Here is a 23273-nt window from a genome sequence, read left to right on the forward strand (position 1 = left end):
CTGAAGACCTTAAAAGAGCATGCTACAGGGATACTGCCACATCGATGTTCAAAACAGCACAATTCACAATAGCTAGACTGTGGAACCAACCCAGATGCCCTACAATAGATGAATGGATAAAAAAAATGTGGCATCTATACACAATGGAGTACTATACAGCAATAAAAAATGACAAAATCATAGAATTTGCAGGGAAATGGATGGCACTAGAGCAGATTATGCTTAGTGAAGCTAGCCAATCCCTAAAAAACAAATACCAAATGTCTTCTTTGATATAATGAGAGCAAGTATGAACAGAGCAGGGAGGAAGAGTAGGAAGAAAAGAGTAACATTAAACAGAGACATGAGATGGGAGGGAAAGGGAGAGAAAAGGGAAATTGCATGGAAATGAAGGGAGACCCTCATTGCTATACAAAATTACATATAAGAGGTTGTGAGGGGAATGGGAAAATAAACAAGGAGAGAAATGAATTACAGTAGATGGGGTAGAGAGAGAAGTTGGGAGGGGAGGGGAGGGGGGATAGTAGGGGATAGGAAAGGTAGCAGAATACAACAATTACTAATAGGGCATTATGTAAAATTGTGGATGTGTAACCGACGTGATTCTGCAATCTGCATTTGGGGTAAAATTGGGGGTTCATAACCCACTTCAATCTAATGTATGAAATATGATATGTCAAGAGCTTTGTAATGTTGTGAACAACCAATTAAAAAAAAAAAAAAAACAAGAATGTTTGTGTTTGGGCTGGGGATGTGGCTCAAGCGGTAGCGCGCTCGCCTGGCATGCGTACGGCCCAGGTTTGATCCTCAGCACCACATACAAACAAAGATGTTGTGTCCGCCGAGAACTAAAAAATAAATATTAAAAAATTCTCTCTCTCTCTCTCTCTCTCAAAAAAAAAAAAAAAAAAAAATATATATATATATATATATATATATGAATGTTTGTGTTTACTGAAAGCCTGCCACATACCAGGCAGCAAGGACTAAATGTCCTCTCAATGACTGGCTTTGTTCTAAAGCTCATGTTCCTACGTAAGTACATCTTGCGAGTTCCACACCCAATAATACATTTAGAAATAGGCAATTCACTCAGGCTATTCTATGGATTGCATCTTGAATGTCTACCAAAGGCCCAAGTGTTAAAGGCTTGGTCCCCAGGGTGGTATTATTGAGAGATGAAGGATTCTTGAAGAGGTAAAGCCTAGTGGGAGGCGTTTAGGCCACTGGGGGTATGCCCCTGAGCGAGATAGGAGACCCTGCTCCCTTTCTCCTTCTCTTTTCAACTCCTGGCCAAGAGGTGAATGGCTTTTCTTCTGCTGCTTGTGCCCACCATGATGTGCTACCTTGCCACAGACCCAAAGTAATGGGGATAACTAATCATGGGCTGGAAACTTCAAAACTGTGAGCCAAAATAAACCTTTTCTCTTATGATCTTGGGTATTCTGTTATAATGATGCAAAGCTGACTAATATATGCTATAAGAAAACAATAGAAAAATTCTGTAAAAGTAGTATCAAAACTCTGCCTTACCAAGTGAGTGACAATGTCTTAAACATCACTGTAAATTATAGTTAATTTTTTCTCTCCCACAAATATTAATGCTAAGAGTTTACTGACCAAAACAAAATACAAAAATGAAAATGTTCTTTAACTTGGTTTTCTGATTCCTATTTCAATACCCATTAAAATAAGCATAAAGATGCCATCAAAGGATATGTGTCTTCAACTCACAGCACTTAAAAATAATAACACAATATTCTTGGAGACATTTAGTCAATCAAAATATGACAAAAACAAAATGCCTACACAGTTATAGAATTTCAAAATTTAGCACACAAGCCTACCTGGCATACATGATTTGCAGTGCTGTAAGGATATGTGATAAGGCCTGCTGTTTGGCCAGGTTTCCATCCAATGAAAGGAGAATCTTGGCAAGAGAAGGGCGATTTGGCTTAGAATTATTTGCACCACTTATTTTATTACTGGCAGCAGAAGAATCAGCATCTGAAGGCACGCCTGAAAAATAAAAATAAAAATATGTATTCTATTTTTAAGGTTATTATTTGCTCTGTTTCTATAGTTTGGCCTTTTAGGCTAGTTCCAAAACATAACAATCTATATTTTTGCTATTTCATAGAGTATGTATTAGGCTCACAGTCTTTTCAGATAAAATAATGATTATCAGTACTTCTATAAAGAAACCATTTTCAGGGGGCTGGGATTGTGGCTAAGTGGTACAGTGTGAGACACTGGGTTTGATCCTTAGCACAACATTAAAAAAAAATGAAATAAAATAAAGAAACTATTTTAGTAAATGTTCATTAGAACTGCAAAAAAGGTATAAGAAACTTTTAAAACATGCATTATATACACATAAGCTGTGAAAATGCTATCTTAACTACCTATATGTACTTCCTTCTACAAAGCAAGACCCCCTCTCAGAAAAAAAAGACAAAAAATAATCCAAAATGACAAAGAGAGATGCCGTGTACCACTACACTGTCTTATGAGACATACATCCCAACTCACTGCCCTGATAGTTCCCAGACTCAGCAGAGACAGCAGAGCCAGGCAAGGAAGGCCTGGTGGGTTCCTGAATGAAGAATGGGGAACCGGAAATCAGGCAGGACAACATGGCCCAGGGCTAGAGGTCAGGACCAGAGAAATTGAGTGTTCCAAAGAGCCCAGGAAATGTGCAGGTACCTTCCCCAACCCGAGTCAAGAATTCAACAGAAGCTGATGGAAACATGTAAGAAACTACAGAATTGTGTGACCCCAGAGACCCGGGCTGACTGATTCTCGCGGCCTGCCCTGCGGCCACAGAAGGCGGGGCGACGCAGAGAAGCGATTAATTAGCAAGCAGGGAGAAAAGTGGCTGCCATTCGGTGGAACCCCGCCGGCCAAGCCCGCACTGACCCCCGGGCTGAGTACGGGATTTCAGACGGGGAAGGAAGGGGTACAGTTCTATCCCCCACAATGGAAACAAAACAATAGGGTGCCGGGGTTCCCAATAGACACCCTCCACACCCAACAAACGGCAGGCCCAGAGTACAGTTTGAACTGCCGAGAGCCATCACTCAAGGGAAATCTGGTCTAGCAGGAGAAACCAAGACTAGCAGGAGAAAACAGGGGACTAGAGGCCAGGCTCTCCCAACTGGGCGGCTGGAAACCGCAGGCCCGCTGGCGACAGTTCACCCACTGCCCGCATAACTGGGCGGTAGGAGAACGCCTGCCCGCCGGCTACCGACCGCAGGACTGGGTGTCTAGAGATCGCCCGCCCACCGGCGACAGCCAGCCCGCTGCCCGCACGACTGGGCGGCTACAGTCCACCCCCCCGCCGGCGACCGATCACCCGCCCGCTGCCTGAGATACTGGGCAGCTGGAGACTGCCTGCCTGCCTCGACCGGGAGCTGAAACCAAACAGAGATGGTCCAGTCACACAGCCCCATTAGGACACCCCAGCAAGGAGCCTGGGGCCCGTCATAGCAGAGCAGTGACGTCACTGGAGCTCGGCTGTCGGAATTCCTTCCCAGCAGAATCCACGTTAGCAGGCACAGTTTAACAACACAAAGAAGAAACAACAGAGTAATACAGAACCAAAACAAATCTATAGAAGAGAGCAGAAACACGGCAATCAAGTAGAGCTGGAAAGTAATGTGGACAACATGAGAAAACAAGGGAAAAAAGGAGTACAAACAATGCAGGACAACTTAATTCTACAGGAGGACATAGAAACATCAGAAACAGGGATAGGGAAAGAACTCAAGGCATACCTAACTCGAATGGAAAGGAATATTAGAAAAGACATGAGACAGCAAGTCCAAGCAATAAAAGTATATTTTGAAAATGAATTAAACAAACAAATTCAAATGGCAAAGAACGAGCTCTACCAGGAGATAGAGATCTTAAAAAAAAAATCAAACAATAATCCTAGAATTGCAGGAAAATATAAACCAAATTAAAAACTCAAACAAGAATATTACAAATAGACTTGATCAAGTAGAAGTCAGAACATCAGATAATGAAGACAAGGTTTATCAACTTAAAAAGAATATACTTAACACAGAAAAGATGCTAAAATCCCACGAGCAATCTATTCAAGAGATATGGGATGTCATAAAAAAAAACAAATTTGAGGGTCATCGGGATAGAAGAAGGCACAGAGACTCAAACCAAAGGAATGGACAACATATTAAATGAAATAATTCTAGAAAACTTCCCAGAGATGAAAGATGAAATGGATTGCCAAATCCTGGAAGCCTACAGGACCCTAAACATTCAAAACCATAATAGACCAACCCCAAGACATATAATTATGAAGATAGCCAACATACAGAACAAGGAGAGAATATTAAAAGCTATGAGAGAAAGGAGGCAGATTACATTCAGGGGTAAACCAATTAGGTTAACGACTGATTTCTCATCACAGACTTTGAAAGCGAGAAGATCCTGGAACAATGTATTTCAAACGCTGAAAAATAATGGATTCCAACCAAGAATACTGTATCCAGCAAAATTAAGCTTCAGATTTGACAATGAAATTAAAATCTTTCACGATAAACAAAAGCTAAAAGAATTCGCAGCAAGAAAACCAGCACTGCAAAGCATTTTGAGCAAAATACTACAAGAAGAGTAATTGAAAAATAGTGCCCAAAACTAACAGCAGGAGGTGTCTCAGTAAAGGGGGAGGAAAATAACCAAAAAGTAAAACCAGCCAAACTAAAATAAATAAATAAAGGAGCATGACTGGAAGTACAAATCATATCTCAATTGTAACCTTAAATGTTAATGGCCTAAACTCACCAATCAAGAGACATAGGCTAGTAACCTGGATTAAAAAAACAAATCCAACAATATGCTGCCTTCAAGAGACTCATATGATAGGAAAAGACATACACAGGCTGAAGGTAAAAGGTTGGGAAAAATCATACCACTCACATGGCCCTCGGAAGCAAGAAGGAGTGGCCATACTCATATCGAGTAAAATCAACTTTAAACCTAAGTTAATCAAGAAGGATAAAGAAGGACACTATATACTGTTAAAAGGAACCATCCACCAACAAGACATAACAATTATCAATTTGTATGCACCAAACAATGGAGCTGCAACGTTCATAAAACAAACTCTCCTCAAGTTCAAGAGTCAAATAGACCACAACACAATAATTATGGGTGACTTCAACACACCGCTCTCGCCATTAGACAGATCCTCTAGACAAAAACTGAATAAAGAAACTACAGAACTCAACAGCACAATCAATAACCTAGACTTAACCGACATATATAGAATATATCAACCATCATCAAGTAGATACACGTTCTTCTCAGCAGCACATGGATCCTACTCAAAGATAGACCATATATTATGCCATAAGGCAACTCTTAGTAAGTATAAAGGTGTGAAGATAATACCATGCACCATATCTGATCACAATGGAAATCAATGATAAAAGAAGGAAAGGAAAAATCCTACATCACATGGAAAATGAACAATATGTTACTGAATGATCAATGGGTTACAGAAGACATAAAGGAGGAGATGAAAAAATTCTTAGAGACAAATGATAATACAGACACAACATACCGGAATCTATGGGACACAATGAAAGCAGTTTTAAGAGGAAAATTCATTTCTTGGAGTTCCTTCCTCAAAAAAAGAAATAACCAACAAATAAATGAACTCACACTACACCTCAAAAACCTAGAAAAGGAAGAGCAAAACAATAGCAAATGTAGTAGAAGACAAGAAATAATTAAAATTAGAGCAGAAATCAACGAAATTGAAACAAAAAAAAAACATTGAAAAAATTGATAAAACTAAAAGTTGGTTCTTTGAAAAAACAAATAAGATAGACAGGCCCTTAGCCATGCTACCGAAGAGAAGAAGAGACAGAACTCAAATTACCAACATACGGGATGAAAAAGGCAATATCACAACAGACACTACAGAAATACAGAAGATAATTAGAAAGTATTTTGAAACCCTATATTCCAATAAAATAGAAGATAGTGAAGATATTGATAAATTTCTTAAGGCATATGATCTGCCCAGATTGAGACAGGAAGACACACACAATTTAAACAGACCAATAACAAAGGAAGAAATTGAAGAAGCCATCAAAAGACTACCAACCAAGAAAAGCCCTGGACCGGATGGGTATATAGCGGAGTTCTACAAAACCTTCAAAGAAGAATTAATACCAATACTTTTCAAGCTATTTCAAGAAATAGAAAAAGAAGGAGCTCTTCCAAATTCATTCTATGAGGCCAACATCACTCTGATACCAAAACCAGACAAACACACTTCAAAGAAAGAAAACTACAGACCAATATCTCTAATGAACTTGGATGCAAAAATTCTCAATAAAATTCTGGCGAATCGAATACAAAAACATATCAAAAAACTTGTGCACCATGATCAAGTAGGATTCATCCCTGGGATGCAAGGCTGGTTCAATATACGGAAATCAATAAATGCTATTCACCACATCAACAGACTTATAGACAAGAACCATATGATCATCTCGATAGATGCAGAAAAAGCATTTGACAAAGTACAGCATCCCTTTATGTTCAAAACACTAGAAAAACTAGGGATGACAGGAACTTACCTCAACATTGCAAAAGCTATATATGCTAAACCTCAGGCTAGCATCATCCTAAACGGAGAAAAACTGAAGGCATTCCCTCTAAAATCTGGAACAAGACAGGGATGCCCTCTATCACCACTTCTATTCAATTTAGTTCTCGAAGTACTAGCCAGAGCAATTAGACAGACAAAAGAAATTAAAGGCATAAAAATAGGAAAAGAAGAAATTAAATTATCGCTATTTGCGGATGACATGATAATATACTTAACAGACCCAAAAGGGTCTACAAAGAAGCTGCTAAAGTTAATAAATAATTCAGCAAAGTAGCAGGTTATAAAATCAACACGCATAAATCAAAGGCATTCCTGTATATCAGCAACAAAACCTCTGAAATGGAAATAAGGAAAACCACTCCATTCACAATATCCTCAAAGAAAATAAGATACTTGGGAATCAACCTAACAAAAGAGGTAAAAGATCTATACAATGAAAACTACAGAACCCTAAAGAGAGAGATAGAAGAAGATCTCAGAAGATGGAAAAATGTACCCTGTTCATGGATAGGCAGAACTAACATCATCAAAATGGCGATATTACCCAAAGTTCTCTACAGGTTTAATGCAATGCCAATCAAAATCCCAGCGGCATTTCTTGTTGAAATAGAAAAAGCAATCGTGAAATTCATATGGAAAAACAAAAGACCCAGAATAGCAAAAGCAATTCTAAGCAGGAAGTGTGAATCTGGAGGTATAGCAATACCAGAGTTCAAACTGTACTACAAAGCAATAGTAACAAAAACAGCATGGTACTGGTACCAAAACAGGCAGGTGGACCAATGGTACAGAATAGAGGACACAGAGACTAATCCACAAAGTTACAACTATCTGATATTTGATAAAGGGGCTAAAAACATGCAATGGAGGAAGGATAGCATCTTTAACAAATGGTGCTGGGAAAATTGGAAATCCATATGCAACAAAATGAAATTGAATCCCTTTCTCTCGCCATCCACAAAAGTTAACTCAAAATGGATCAAGGAGCTAGATATCAAATCAGAGATGTTGCGTCTGATAGAAGAAAAAGTTGGCTCCGATCTACATATAGTGGGGTCGGGCTCCAAATTCCTTAATAGGACGCCCATAGCCCAAGAGTTAATAACAAGAATAAACAAATGAGACTTACTTAAACTAAAAAGTTTTTTCTCAGCAAGAGAAACAATAAAAGAGGTAAATAGAGAGCCTACATCCTGGGAACAAATTTTTACCCCTCACACCTCAGATAGAGCCTTAATATCCAGAATGTACAAAGAACTCAAAAAATTAAACAATAAGATAACAAACAACCCAATCAACAAATGGGCCAAGGACCTGAACAGACACTTCTCAGAGGAGGACATACAATCAATCAACAAGTACATGAAAAAATGCTCACCATCTCTAGCAATCAGAGAAATGCAAATCAAAACCACCCTAAGATACCATCTCACTCCAGTAAGATTGGCAGCCATTATGAAGTCACACAACAATAAGTGTTGGCGGGGATGTGGGGAAAAGGGTACACTTGTACACTGCTGGTGGGACTGCAAAATGGTGCAGCCAATTTGGAAAGCAGTATGGAGATTCCTGCGAAAGCTGGGAATGGATCCACCATTTGACCCAGCTATCGCCCTTCTCGGAATATTCCCTGAGGACCTTAAAAGAGCGCACTATAGGGATACGGCCACATCAATGATTATAGCGGCACAATTCACAATAGCTAGACTGTGGAACCAACCTAGATGCCCTTCAATAGATGAATGGATAAAAAAAAATGTGGCATCTATACACAATGGAGTATTATGCAGCACTAAGAAATGACAAAATCATAGAATTTGCAGGGAAATGGATGGCATTAGAGCAGATTATGCTAAGTGAAGCTAGCCAAGCCCTAAAAAACAAATGCCAAATGTCTTCTTTGATATAAAGAGAGCAACTAAGAACAGAACAGGAAGGAAGAGCATGAGGAAAAGACTAACAGTAAACAAAGACGAATGGGGGGAGAGAAAGGGAGAGAGAAGGGAAAGCATATGGAAATTGTAGGAGACCTTCAATGATACACAAAATTATAAGAGGTTATGAGGGGCAAGGGGGAGGGGGAAAAAAGGGGAGAGAACTGAACAACAGCAGAGGAGGTAGAGAGGGAAGATGGGAGGGGAGGGGAGGGGGGATAGTAGGGGATAGGAAAGGTAGCAGAATACAACAGTCACTAATATGCCATTATGCAATAATGTGAGTATGTAACAGAAGTGATTCTGCAATCTGTATTTGGGGTAAAAATGGGAGTTCAAAACCCAATTGAGCCTAATGTATGAAAGATGATATATCATGAGCTCTGTAATGTTTTGAATAATCAATAAAAAAAAAGAAACTACACAAGTCAAATTTTAAAAACACCTGAAAGGAGTAGAGGCACAGTACCCATCAAACATGCAAGGCCCAGAGTAGCCATTATTCCCATCAGCCAGACAGGAAGACCTCACATTCCACAAGGCTTGGGAAGAGTACTCAGAAAACTCTTTGTCTCCATGGTAGGGAATAATTAGCTCCATCTTAAACTACCAAATCTAAACCCAGGTCAAAACAGAGTCTAATGGCTTCAGAGTAACTTAACCATATTAAAGCTCAAAATTTATAGATACAGGGCTGGGGTTGTGACTCAGTGGTAGAGCAATTGCCTGGCATATGTGAGGCACTGGGTTTGATCCTCAGCACCACATAAAAATAACAAATAAAAATAATATTGTGTTTATTTACAACTAAAAAATTTTTTTAAACTTAAAAATCTACGAAAACATCGAAGACACAATTCATGATATATGGCATTTGATCAAACATTATCATGTAGGTGGGATGGCAAGAAAATACAAAAAAAATAGAAAACAGAAAAATCAAGTAAAGCACAGACTTGTTCTTTGAGAACAATATAAGAAACAAGAAATTGTATCACTATAGATTCCATTAACATTAAAAGGGAAATAAGCACATACTGAGATCAACTTTATGCCAGTAAATTCAACAAGTAAGATAAAATGGACATTTTATGTCAAAGACACAAATCCTACTAGAAAATAAGTATTTATTAAAGCAATAAAATTTATAGTTAAAAAAATTACACAAACATACACACACACACACACACACACACACACACAGAAAACTGTAGGTCTGGCTGTCTTCACTGATGAATTCTCCTGAAGTAACAATTCTACACAAATTTAAAAGAAGGGAATACCAGACATCCCAATCTATGAGGCCAGCATTATCCTGATATCAAAGCTAGACAGACATTACAATAAACAGTACAGACCAACATTACTTATCAACAGGAATGTAAAAGTTCTTAACTTCTTTATATTAATGTTAACATAATTCATAATTTATATTATACTGCATTATATACATTATAACATTTTATTAATATATACAATATTGACATACTATATAAACCTGAATGAAAAAGAAAATGCAACCTAACAAAATTTGCAAGATGTGCTAAAGCAGTGTTGAGAGGAAAATTTATAACACTAAAAGTTTACATTAAAAGAAGGAAAGGTCTCAAATCATCCAGGCACAGTAGCTCACACCATAATTTCAGCTACTCAGGAGGTTGAGGCAGAATAATTATTAGGTTCTATGACAATGTGAGCAACTTAGCAAGACCCTATCTCAAAATAAAAAGGGCTAGGGGTATAGCCTAGAGTTGGGCTATACTTGGCCCTGGGTTCAATCCCTAGTACCAAAAGATTTTTTTTTTTTAAAAAAGGTCTCATACAGTTATCTATAGGAGCTACCTAAAACAATAACAACAACAACAAAATAAACTTAAAGCAAACAGAAATTAGAAACTAATGGAGACCAGAAACCAATAAAAAAGATAAGAGAAAAACAGGGAAAATTAAACAAAAAGTAAAAATCAAGTAGTGTTTATTCCAGGTGTGCAACACTGGCTCAATATTCAAAAATCAATGCAATCTACCTATCAATGCATTAAAGAAGAAAGTCCATGATTATATCAATAGAGAAAAGCCATGATGGAACTCAACATTCATTTATGAAAAAAACTCTCAGCTGTCTAGGAAGACAGGAGACCTTTCTGAACTTGATAAAAAGCTTCTACAAGAAATCTTGGAGCTAACATCATCCTTTGTGGTGGGAGACTAAATGCTTTTCCTCTAAGATTATGAATACATCAAGCATACCAGCTCTTGCCACTCTTCTTTAACAGTCCTAGATATTCCAGCTAATGTAAAAGGCAAGAAAAAGAAAATTGTATGAATAACTGCCTCTACTTAAAAATTACACCATTGTCTACACAGAAAAGTCCAAGATCTTGCTGGGCGTGGTGGCACAAGCCTATAATCCCAGCAGCTCAAGAGGCTGAGGCAGGAGGATTGTGAGTTCAAAGCCAGCCTCAGCAAAAGCAAGGCACCAAGCAACTCAATATTTAATATTCAATATTCAAAGACCCTGTCTCTAAATAAAATACAAAAATGGGCTGCGGATGAGGCTCAGTAATCAAGTGCCCCTGAGTTCAATCCTCGAAAATCACAGGGTAATATTAAAATTGTACAAAAATTGCACTTCTCTGTATTAATAAAAAATGTAGAAAACAAGATTACAAACACAGGGCTGGGGATGTAACTCAGTGGCAGTATGTTTGCATTGCATGTGTGAGGCCCTGGTTTCCATCCCCACCACAAAAATTAATCAAATTTAATAAAAATTCCATAACAAACATTTGGGGAGGGGGTTGTACTGGGGATTGAACTCAGGGGTGCTTTACCACTGAGCCATATCTTCAGCCCATTTTATTTTGAAACAGGGTCTTGCTAAGTTGCTTAGGGCCTCACCAAGTGGCTGGCCTTGAACTTATGATCTTCCTGCCTCAGCCTCCTGAGTAACTGGAATTACAGGTATGTGCCACCAGACCAGGCATAATCTTGAGAGAGAGAGAAAGAGGAGATAAATATAACAAAACACATACAGAACTTGCATACTATGCTACTGTACTTAGAAGGGCACAGCAAAAATCGCTGCCTAGGGGGCTGGGATTGTGGCTCAGTGGTAGAGCACTTGCCTAGCATGTGTGGGGCACTGGGTTCGATTCTCAGCACCACATATAAATAAATGAATAAATAAAGGTCCATCAATGTCTAAAAGAATTATTTTTTAAAATGCTGCCTAGGCATTATAAGTAGAACATTATACCCAAGTTACTCAAGCCTGTGACCAAAAATAAGAACTGAGAGGCATCTCTCCCAGAGGCATAGAAGACTGGGCTCCTCTTTTCCTGCCTGCACTTCCTTTAAACCAACCATTCAGGTATGTGCCCACAAACTTAAAGTGACCCACACTCTATTCCCTTATTTGCACTACTAGTTGTTCTGTGTGTTCTCTTTCTCTCTCCTTCTTTTCACTCTTTATTTCTGCCTCCTGTGACCCAGAGACTAGAAGACTGACCTCCAAACTCATCACGCCCTCCTTGCCCAGGATCTGAAAGTAAAAATCTTTGAACTTGTTTTCTATTATGGTGGTGTATTAAATTGTTCCCTCCATTCAAATAACCAGGGGCTGTTTCAGTTCTCCCCGCATGAGTGATGGTAGGTCAGGCATAAACCAGACACAGGTCACACAAGAGTCACAGGGATGTCTGCCAGCACAAATTTCTACATGAGAAATCTTCTGGTTGCAAGCTGGACAACCAGACATTAGTCCATCTGCCAGCTAAAAAAAGCATCCTGTGAAAGGTACACACTGTTCACATCTATACACATCTGTACCAGCTCCCTTTATCTCCCATTATAGCAAGATTGATAGCTACTCTAGTACTGGAATCCCAATTTAGAGAGGAGCTCTGAGAACAGATACAAACTACAAAACAAATATAAAAGAAATCAAAAGAGAACTAAATAAATAAAACTCATACCATGTTTGAGGATTGGAAAACTTTGCAAAGAACAGATGCCCATCCTACCCAAGCTGATATGCAGATGTAATGCAATTCCTATCAAAATTCCAGCAAGAGATTTTAGATATATAGGCAATATTACTCTAAAATTTATATGGAAAGGCAAAGGAATTAGACTAGCTAAAACAATTTTGAAAGAGTTCAGAATAAGGAACAGTCTATTCAATTTTTTAAAAATTAGTATAAAGTTAATAAAATCATGACTGTGTGGTACTTACATAATAATCAGTAGAATAAAATAGAGATCCCAAAAATACATCCACACAAATATGTGCAACTGATATTTTTTTAGTTATAGTTGGACATAATACCTTTATTTATTTATTTTTATTTGGTGCTAAGGATCAAACCCAGGGCCTCGCATATGCTAGGCAAGCATTCTATCACTGAGCCACAACCCCAGCCCACCCAAATGATTTTTAACAAATATGTCAAAGCAATTCTGTGGAGAAAAGCCAGCTTTTCAACAAATGGACTCAAGTAAGTTAAAAAAAAAAAAACTCAATCTAAATTTCATACTTTATAGAAAACCCATTACTTACGTATAAAACATAAAACTATAAATCTAAAAAAGAACACAGGAGAAAACCCTTATTTAAAGTATACTTAGGAGCTGGATGTGATGATGCACACCTGTAATTTCAGCCACTCAGCTGAGGCAGCAGGATCGCAAGTTTAAGGCCATTCTCTGCAACTAAATGAGACCAGTCTCAAAATTTCAAAAATAAAATAAAAAGGGCTAGGGATGTAGCTCAGTGGTAAAAAAAAAAAAAAAAATTCAATCCCTAGTACCAAAAAAAAAAAGAAATTATGCTTATGACTTAATACCAAAAATATGATCCATAAGAGAAAAATTTAATAAATAGACTATATCAAAATTAGAAACTTTCATACTATGAAGATGCAAAGATAAGCTATAGACCTGGAGAAAGCATCTGCATACCACAGAGCTGCTAAAGGACTAAAAGCACCTAGAATATAAAGAACTCTCTAAACCCAATAACTAAAAACATATTCCAGAGACAGAAAAAAATCCAATTAGAAATGCCACATCTACATGTCACCAGAGATATAAATTGTAAATAAGCACATGAAAAGATGTTTAACGTTAGTCATTATGAGAACACAAATTAAAACCACAATGAAATTAATACACACATCAGAAAGGCTAAAAGTAAAAAATAGTGGTAAAAATATGGAAGAAATTGGGTCATTCATCCACTGATAGTGAGAATGTAAACAGCATACTCTAAACAAGTTTTGCACCAAACAAAACATGAATTCTGCATATGATCCAGCAATTGCACTCTTGGGCAATTAAGCCAAACTTATTTTTATACAAATACCTAGATATGGATGACATAAACAGGTTTATTTGTAATAGCCAAAAATAGAAATCATCCAAAAAAAGTCCTTCAATGAGTGAATAAACCAGGAAATACTACTCAGTAATACTAAGGAACAAACTGGATACATGCAACAACTTGGATGAATCTCCAGAGGATTGTGCTGAGTGAAAAAAAGTATATTTCAAAAGGTTATACACATAAGGTGATGTGAAAAGACCACCAATATGCAATTATAAATTGAAAGAAGACTAAGTAGAGCCTCATCTTCATCTATACCAGAAAAGGAAGGCACAGGAAAGCTAAGAAAGCTAAGTAACTTGCCCAGTCTTTATAGCTAGTAACTGGTGAACCCGGATGACATTCAGATATATAAAAAAGCAAATGGGAGCATGGGAGGGATAGACGAACTCTAGACAGGGCAAAAGGGTTGGAGGGGAAAGGAGGGGACATGAGATAATTAATGGTGGTGGAATGTGATGATCATTATTATCCAAAGTACAGGTATGAAGACACGAATTGGTGTGAATATACTATGTATACAACCAGAGATATGAAAAATTGTGCTCTATATGTGTAGTAAGAATTGTAATGCATTCCATTGTCATATATAAATTTTTAAAAAAAGCAAATGGTAATGGACACTATATAAGCCCCATTGAGAGAAAGAAGATGAAAACAAAATAATCATATGAGAATTTCTTACAAAGATGAAGTTCCCTGAAGAAAATTAATTATATTCCTATATGCTAGCAAAGAGCAACTTGAATGTTTCTATACAGTATCAAGGAATAAGCAATCTTTTTGAAAAGTTATAATGGTACTCATAATCTAAAACACTTGAGATAAATTTGAAAGAGATATGCAAGACCTGCACACTCAAACTATAAAATATTGCTAAGAGAAATTAAAGGCCCAAAGAGACACACAGTATTTGTTGGCTGGATTATTCAACACTGTAAAGATACCTACCCTCCCCATGCATACACAAGATTTTGTGCCTTCAGGTTCATAATACAGTTAACACAGAACTACAACCTCCAATGTGTCAGAACTATTACAGAAATCTATAATACTGCTACAGCCTACAGAAGAAGCACAGAGAAGATACAAAAAATGCATTACCTAAATAGGAAGCACCTAAAGGGTCTCTTGCAGTCTGGAAGAGGACCGGCTCATGGACAGAGGGTGTGGCTACATCCACAGTTGTCCATGCCACACTGTGCGATGACCCACAAGCTACTCGGGTGATCTTCTGACCTTCTAAGCCTTGCACCAGTGTGGGCTTTCTATTAACTGTGGTTGTGCCATTGCCCTGTTGGCCATGATCATTGTCACCCCAAGCGTATACCTGTTAGATAAAAAAAAAAATACAGTTTTCAACACGTCAGATAATTTTCTTAAAATTTACTTAATGCTTAAAGTATATGCCATGGTACAGTCTTATAAAATGGCACGTGTGGAACCACAGCTAAGAAAAATTTAAGCATGAAGATGCTTGTCAACAAGTAGATATGCATGTTTACTTAATATAAATCAAATCAATTTATCCATTTTACTTTGTTACAGAACAGGGAATCCTCTCATCAACTAAGTATAGTTAACTTATTTTTTCCTTCATTTTGTCAAGATCAAAAACAACATACGTATTTTTCAAGTAATTAGCTTTTTGACTTTACGTAATCATAGAATTCACTTTAAAAAAAAAAAAAGTATAATAGTTTTGTTTTCATAAATGAATTTTAAAGTATGGCATCCAAAGGAGCAGAATAAGAATAAATCAAGTATTAACTTTATTTCTTTATTTCTGAAATGTAGTATGTATCTCCTCCATCAGCTATCAATTTTCTAACAAAATACTGCTAATACCTTATTAGCAGGAGGAGCACCTTCAAGGATAATTCCCATGTGGATTTTAGAATGGAATGACTTTTTCAAAGTTGCCCACTCCAAATTGTTCTGGCAAGATAAGTGCTATGTCATAACCACCCTGCAGAAGGGTAGCAACATACAGGCCATTGGCATCCTTACCTGCCCTGAGTCTGTGACCGCCAGGCAATGCAGGGCCCCAACAGCCACATGCACAATCTTCTTCCCTCTTAGCCCTTCCACCACCTGTGGCTTCCGCACATGCACATCAGAACCATGGCCTAGCCTGAAGTAATCGCCCTTCCCCCTGAGGAGAGGCCAAAAGTGTGAATGTTAATATACAGTTACAGTCTGGCAACAATACACAAGAAAATGCTCATGTTCTCACCTTTTTTTAGAGACAGCTTGATGGAAACATCACTCAAGGTCTTTGAACTTACATGTAAAATCATACTCCATGAATTCAAAATTAATTCTGCTAGCAAAATCCTTACCAATGTAAAATGTTTTACAATATTTAAGTTACTATTGTTGACTTTTCATATAAGAGACAGAAAAGCAGACCAAAGACCTATGTGGTATACACTTTTTTCAAGCTGCTACTGGTCATGATTAGCACTAGGGCCCAACACAGCTTCCAAGGTTGGTCTGGCCACCACTATGCTGCATTGTAATAAAATTAAGCTTTTGCAAGAATCACACATAAAATTTCTAGGACCAAAGGATGCAAATTTCTATTTTGCTCTCATTTTATCATTGGGGTTTTGGTATAGTAAGAAAGTAGAAGAAGGGGCTGGGGTTGTCGCTCGGTGGTAGAGTGCTCAACCTCGCACATGCGGGGCTCTGGATTCGATCCTCAGCACCACATAAAAATAAATAAAATACAGGTACTGTGTACAACTAAAAAATAAATATTTTAATAAATAAATAAAGGAAATCAGGGTATTGTGTCCAACTACAACTAAAAAAATATATATTAAAAAAAAAGAAAGTGGAAGAAATACTTCACCGACGTCTCACTTGAATAAGAAAGGCAAGTGGGCTAAAATTTCCCTAGCGTTCTTTTCAAAATGACCCACTGATAACAGGAACTTTCTCCTTGTAATATCATCATTAATCCTATCTCAATACAAATAAAAAACAAAGATGCTGGGATGAGTTATACAATGATTTTACGAGCACCCAAGGTGGGCCTGATGTGAGGTCAAGGATCCCCACACATGCCTTACAAAGCACAGAAATGTTGGCAGCAGTGAGGTAGTATACATACCATGTCCACACCACTCCTGACTTGGTGAGAGCCAAGGAGAACTGAGCTCCACACTCAATTTGGCACACACCCTGCCCATTTAGTCTCTCGATGTTCTGGGGAATGTTACATCCTTCACTTCCTCCTCGGCCCAATTTTCCAAAGTCACCATCACCCCAGGAAAATACCAAACCTAGGTTTAAAAAATATTACTTAAGGCCAGCACTTCATATACGTTCCTACCCACCCCCAAACTTTAGACCACAACAGGTGCTCACCTTCATCAGTGAGAGCCAGAGTCTGTGCATCTCTGCTTCCACATGCAACCTGGATTACTCTGTGACCAAGAAGGACTTTCACCTACTCAATTACAAATTTAAAGACAGAATCAAGTACAGACACCAAGAAAGTAAAGGAAATTTTTTCCACAGACTAAAAGCCAATAATGCACATCTTTATGAACTTTCCTAGACTTGAGGCTTATCTGCATTTAAAATCATCAGGTGGTAAGCTTTCTGTAAGCAACAAAAATGTGTATAATCACCATTTTGGGCTTTAGCTGTGTTGTATTATCTCCATGTCCTAACCGGCCATATTCTCCAAGGCCCCAGGTATATAGCTCCCCGCTGGACGTGAGGGCCGCACTGTGTGAGCTCCCACAGGCAATATCCCGGATGCGCTTGGTTTTCAAGGCCTCTATAAGTCTTGGCTTGTCACAATTCCTAAAACAAAATCAAATTACACTCCCTACAATCAATCCACCTGTTCTCAAAGAAAAAAGTTATCTACACTAATCTACCTTTGGTCAACAAAAGATCTTCAAACAAACTTCACTAACAAAACTTAAAACAGTATATGAAGCCAAATCATACGTTCATCCATGTTGTTAAAAAAATTCTGGGCTGGGCTGGGGATGTGGCTCAAGTGGTGGCGTGCTCGCCTGGCATGCGTGCGGCCCGGGTTCGATCCTCAGCACCACATACAAACAAAGATGTTGTGTCCGCCGAAAACTAAAAATAAATATTAAAAAAAAAAAAACTCTCTCTCTCTCTCTCTCTCTCTCTCTCTCTCTTTAAAAAAAAAATTCTGGGCTGGGGTTGTAGCTCATTGGTCAAGTGTTTGCATTGCAAGTGTGAGGCACTGGGTTCAATCCTCAGCACCACAAACAAATAAATAAATAAAGGTACTGTGTCTGTATACAATTTTTAAAAATTAAGAAATATTTTTTCCACATAACTAGTCCACAAACAACCTATCCTATGCAAAACAACTATTTAAAGGTACCCACTAATATTTTCAGTTACAGTTTCTGATTAAGAAGTAAGACTGAAGAAAACATTCTTACATTCTGCTGAAATGTCCAAGTTTTCCATCATCACCTTCACCCCACGAGAATACTTTCCCATCAACGGTTAAGGCTGTGGCGTGCCGGCCACCTGCAACATTGACATGCACATAGGTTGCCAATATGCAACATACAAAAGGTCACAGTATAACTACCCAAGTCACTTGGCATGTAGCATATATTCAGTGAATGTATTGAATAAATGATGAGTAAACGGGATAAACACTTACAGTTATTATGAAGGCTTTCTGGGTAACACATATGCAAATTTAGAGAACTTTAAATAAACCATAAATTTTAACTCTAAAAAATTTTTGTACTTACAAAGAAACAGAAAAATAATGCTGATTATTAATGGGGCTTCAACTATGTTCATGTATAAAAGATCAAAAAATTAGGTGGAAGACGTTGAAATAAGTATATTTGTCATTAGGCAAATTGTCAAATATGGTGGCAATTTAAGCTTTTTTGCAATGCACCCATTGGTGAAATTATTTAAGCAGAAGTACCATCAATTAAGTAAGTTTAATATTATACTCACTGTTCTCAAAGCATATCAGTTCTTTCCACAACATGGAATACTCTCCCAGTCCACACACCCCCACTTCAGGATTATATGCACGACCTCTGGTTATACACCTGATGTCCTGCCAGCTCCTGGGCTCTGAGGACAGTATGATAGGTGGGGCTTCTAGTCCCTAACATTCATTCTCTCCTCTTTCTTACCATAGAACTCCCATATTATCAGTGCTACAATGTGCTAAGCACATTTCCCAGCCTTCTTTGTCCACAGAAAGCTCAAAAAAGGGCTCTGTGGGCTACAGGATAGGTGCTGCCTAGGTCTTGGAACTGAAGGCTAAAGCAGCAAGGTCAACTTCACACAGAGGTGGACAAGGAGAGCTAGCATTCTTTGTGGACGCAGAGAACATATAGATGGACCCAGACCCTACCTCTATAATTTTACAGAGGAGAAAAGTAAAATTTTGGCTTACTTAAGCATTATCATTTGCATTTCCAGTTATACAGGTTTACATCTAACTCAATCCAATAGAAGCATACACTGAGCTTTGTAACTAACACAATTCTATTTTTCAAAGGCCTGCCACACAACTTTAAAACTCTATTCAGTAAAGGTACTCTAAATTGAAGGAGAATGATATTATCTTTTTTAAACAATCTTTCTTAGCACTGGGGTTCATAAACACTTGCTAAATCTGATGAGTCACAGACTCATCAGAAAAATAACACACATTTAAGCACACAACTTTATGATACCAAAGATACAATGGGCCCAACAAACACCCCATACTCTGACGGGTACATCTATACATCTAAAATACCAACAATGCTGCTTAAAAAACAAACAAACAAAAACCTCATTTAGCATTTAGTACCAATAGTTAAAATTCCAGACCACCCAGAGATTTACATTATCCAATTTTTATTCGTATTAATAAAGACTTGAAAAAGAATGTGAGAATACCTTAGGGAAAATTATTTAAGGGTCTTTTTTATTTGAAGAATAGAAGCACAGGCTTACTCTGCATGCAAATGCTAATGCTGGATATTTACCTGAGTGAACTGCCACCTTCTTGACCACATAGCTGCTGAGGGCCGTAATCTGCCGAGGAATGGGGACTGTTCCACTAGACATGCCCAGTCCCAGTCGGCCATTCGTAGCTTCTCCACAAGCATACACCTTCCCTTCCACAGTAACTACAAGGAACAAGAGCCAGGAGAAGACTCACTTTTCCCAACACAAAATTTGTGCATGTGTGCACATGCACCCTCACTAAGTGCAATTCATAAATTTTTATATATTAGAATAATCATACCTGCAAATAAACTTTTAGAACCGCCAGCCACTTGTACCACATTCAAAGCAGACAGAGTCTCAGAAAACGAAGGTACCTTTATCTAGAATAGGTTTATTTTTTTAAAAGCAAAAGAAATAAAAACACAATTATATTTGTAAATTTGTAAATAATTATATTTTCTAAAATTTTAAGTGCTCTTACTAGATGATATAAGAATTATTGTTAATTTATATGACTATATTAACTATAGAAACTCTTTATCTTTAGAGACATACACTGAAGTACTTTAAGGATAAAAGGATTAACTGATATGTATTTCAAAATAAACCAGATCAGAGGGGTGGGTAGGTAAAAAATGTAGACAATTATCCATAACTCTTATAGTTGGAAATAAGGACATGAAGGCTCATGACTCTAATCTTTCTACCTGGCTAAATTTGAACAGTCTCATAACAAAAGGTGAAAAGTAAAATACCCATAATGCAAAGATAAAAACAAACCTCTGGTAAACTGTTTTATTTCAAGCCATGTCCTGCTCATTCTCTTTGATTCTGACACTCACATCACTAAGAAATTATATGTATATATTTGCCATTGTAGAGGAGTATAATTTAACTTAAAATTCTTGGCACCCTTTGTCTAAGAAACCCTTTACTATTGCACACCTTAGAAATTGTCATGTAGTCACTACTGCAGTGGAAGTAAGAATTTCCATCACAACCTTGGAACCCTAATGGACCTTCATAGGAAAACTCCATGTGTGAGAGCAAGCAGAATCCCAGCTTCTAACAGCGATCATGACTCAGGAACTACTATAGAGCCCTGAACTAGCATAGCTGAGATACCCAGAGTTTACTGTCACTGCCCACTTGCAAAATAGGGCTTCTAAAATAGGGTTCTAAAACATAAATGTAATTCAAAGTTATTCAAATAAAGATGAAGCTTAATTGGATCTAGAAAGGACAGGTTCCAAATAAATGAGTTCTAACTTTCTGAGCTTCTTTTTTGTTGTTGTTGTTGTTGTTTAATATTTACTTTTTAGTTGTAGTTGAACACAATACCTTTATTTTATTTATTTATTGTTACATGGTGCTGAGGATTGAACCCAGAGCCTTGCACGTGCTAGGCGAGTGCTCTACGGCTGAGCCACAACCCTAGCCCATCTGAGCTTCTTTACAATGAAGGTAATAAGAAGACTTAGGACAAGTAATAAATACCCCACTTAACTAGTAGCCAGACGCAGTGGCGTGCTCCTGTAATTCTGGCAGTTGGGAAGGCTGAGGCAAGAGGATCATGAGTTCAAATCTAGCCTCAGCAAAAGTGAGGCGCAACTCAGTGAGACCCTGTGTCTAAATAAAGTACAAAATAGGGCTTAGGATGTGGCTCAGTGGTCGAGTGCCCAGAGTTCAATCCCCAGTACCCCCGCCCCCCAAAAAAGGAAGTAGATTTATTCATCTAAAGAGAAAATCGTTTGAACTAAAATTGCAAGAATTTTGTTCTAGGACTCCTCATACAAAAGACACTGAAAAATGAAAGGTATATTGCATTCAACTCTAGTTCAAATGCATCATTTATTACATCTACTCTTTTTAAAAAAAATCTGCTTTCTCCTAAACCAGTTATAATACTTTATAAATTAACTCTTTATCTCATTACTTATGGGATTAAGTATACATTAGAAACACAGAAGGTATGGCACAGTTATGGTTACATGATATCAACAAGATCAATGAGAACATGAAGGTCTCTCTCCCCACAACAAGCCCTTCAAAGCTGACAAGTATAGATGTGCACATGCACCTGTGTTTTGTTTCTCTGTGCTCAAAAGAACTTTTTTCCCTACAGAAGCTATTTCACATGGTAGTAGCTCAATTACCAAGTGTCCAAAGAGCAGAAGTTACATCTTGCTCATCTTAGTACCATTATGACATTTTTACACACTTTGTTCATGATAAGAAGAAACGCTTATTGAAAATAAATATAGTTATGGTCTACAATTTTCACCTATGCATTTGCCAAATTGTTCCAAAAGTTTATTTTCTAGTTTATTTTAAGATAGCAATAATACAACAATATCTTAAGTTAACTGTTTTCTAAGGATGAAGGCTTACAATTACTTTTGAAAGTTAAAAAACCACATATAGCTGGGCATTGTGGTACATGCCTGTAATTCAAGCTACTTAGAAGGCTAAAGCAGAGGATCCTAAATTTGAGGTCAACATTAGCACTTAGCAAAATACTGTTCCAAAATAAAAACATTTTTCAAAGGATCCCAGGTTCAATTGCCAGTACTGAAAAATAAATAAATAAATAAATAAATAAATAAATAAATAAATAAATATAAAGACCACATATAGAGGCTGGGGGATGTACCTCAGTGGTAGACCTAACATGCACAAGGCCTGTTCAATTGAGGGAGGGGAGTTGCAGCACACACATATAGACTATTATTAAAAACTTCAAAAGAAGCTGGCCATTGCTGAGCTTCTCGAGGATAAAGGCATTGGCAAGCCTCCTCCTCAGTCATGGAGTAGCAGGTGATGCAAAGTGTCAGCCCAGGGAGATCTAGATACCTTAGAGCCCTTGAGCCCGCCCAGCTGGTCCTTGTCATTCAGTCCCCACACGAACACTTTGGTTCTTATTGTAGCTGCCGATTCCAGCCCTGCAGCCTTCTTTCTAATAAGGCTACCCAAAGGAAAACACAAAAATAGAGGTTATTCAACATAAAACATTTTAAAAATTAAAAAAGAGCAACCTCAATCAATCAAAGCTTTCCGGTTACTGTCAGAAATTCAAAGTTTTGTTTTAATACAATAAAATTTCAAATATCTACATAAGTTTTACCACAATCTAATTTTAGCTATTTTTGATACAGATCTTTCTATGATATACTATGAATGTCTTTCTTCTTAAATATCAAGTTGAACATAACAAATGTTCTGACACGGAACAATTCCCATCCTTCACCAGGATGCATAGAAACACTGGGGAAAGGGCTGTGGCTTTAGCTCAGTGGCAGAGCACCTGCCTAATGTGTGAGGCACTAGG

The 23273-nt window shown here is 37.7% G+C and overlaps 1 protein-coding gene across 8 annotated transcripts in view; it reads right to left on the reverse strand.

The window, feature by feature from the left end:
* HERC2 (HECT and RLD domain containing E3 ubiquitin protein ligase 2) overlaps positions 1-23273 on the reverse strand; it is a 211364-nt gene that overhangs the window by 49438 nt on the left and 138653 nt on the right. For all 8 annotated transcript variants that reach the window (XM_081290553.1, XM_081290551.1, XM_081290552.1 and 5 more), the window contains 10 exons: positions 22799-22910; positions 20244-20325; positions 19981-20124; positions 18409-18499; positions 17608-17785; positions 17342-17423; positions 17085-17256; positions 15977-16121; positions 15071-15296; positions 1848-2019 (listed from right to left, as the gene is read on the reverse strand). In XM_081290553.1, coding sequence (XP_081146679.1) covers positions 1848-2019; positions 15071-15296; positions 15977-16121; positions 17085-17256; positions 17342-17423; positions 17608-17785; positions 18409-18499; positions 19981-20124; positions 20244-20325; positions 22799-22910 — 1404 coding nt within the window. The remainder of the gene's footprint in view (positions 1-1847; positions 2020-15070; positions 15297-15976; positions 16122-17084; positions 17257-17341; positions 17424-17607; positions 17786-18408; positions 18500-19980; positions 20125-20243; positions 20326-22798; positions 22911-23273) is intronic.

Source organism: Spermophilus citellus, assembly GCF_964194105.1.
Source record: "Spermophilus citellus genome assembly, chromosome: 4".
NCBI classification, from domain to species: Eukaryota; Metazoa; Chordata; class Mammalia; order Rodentia; family Sciuridae; genus Spermophilus; species Spermophilus citellus.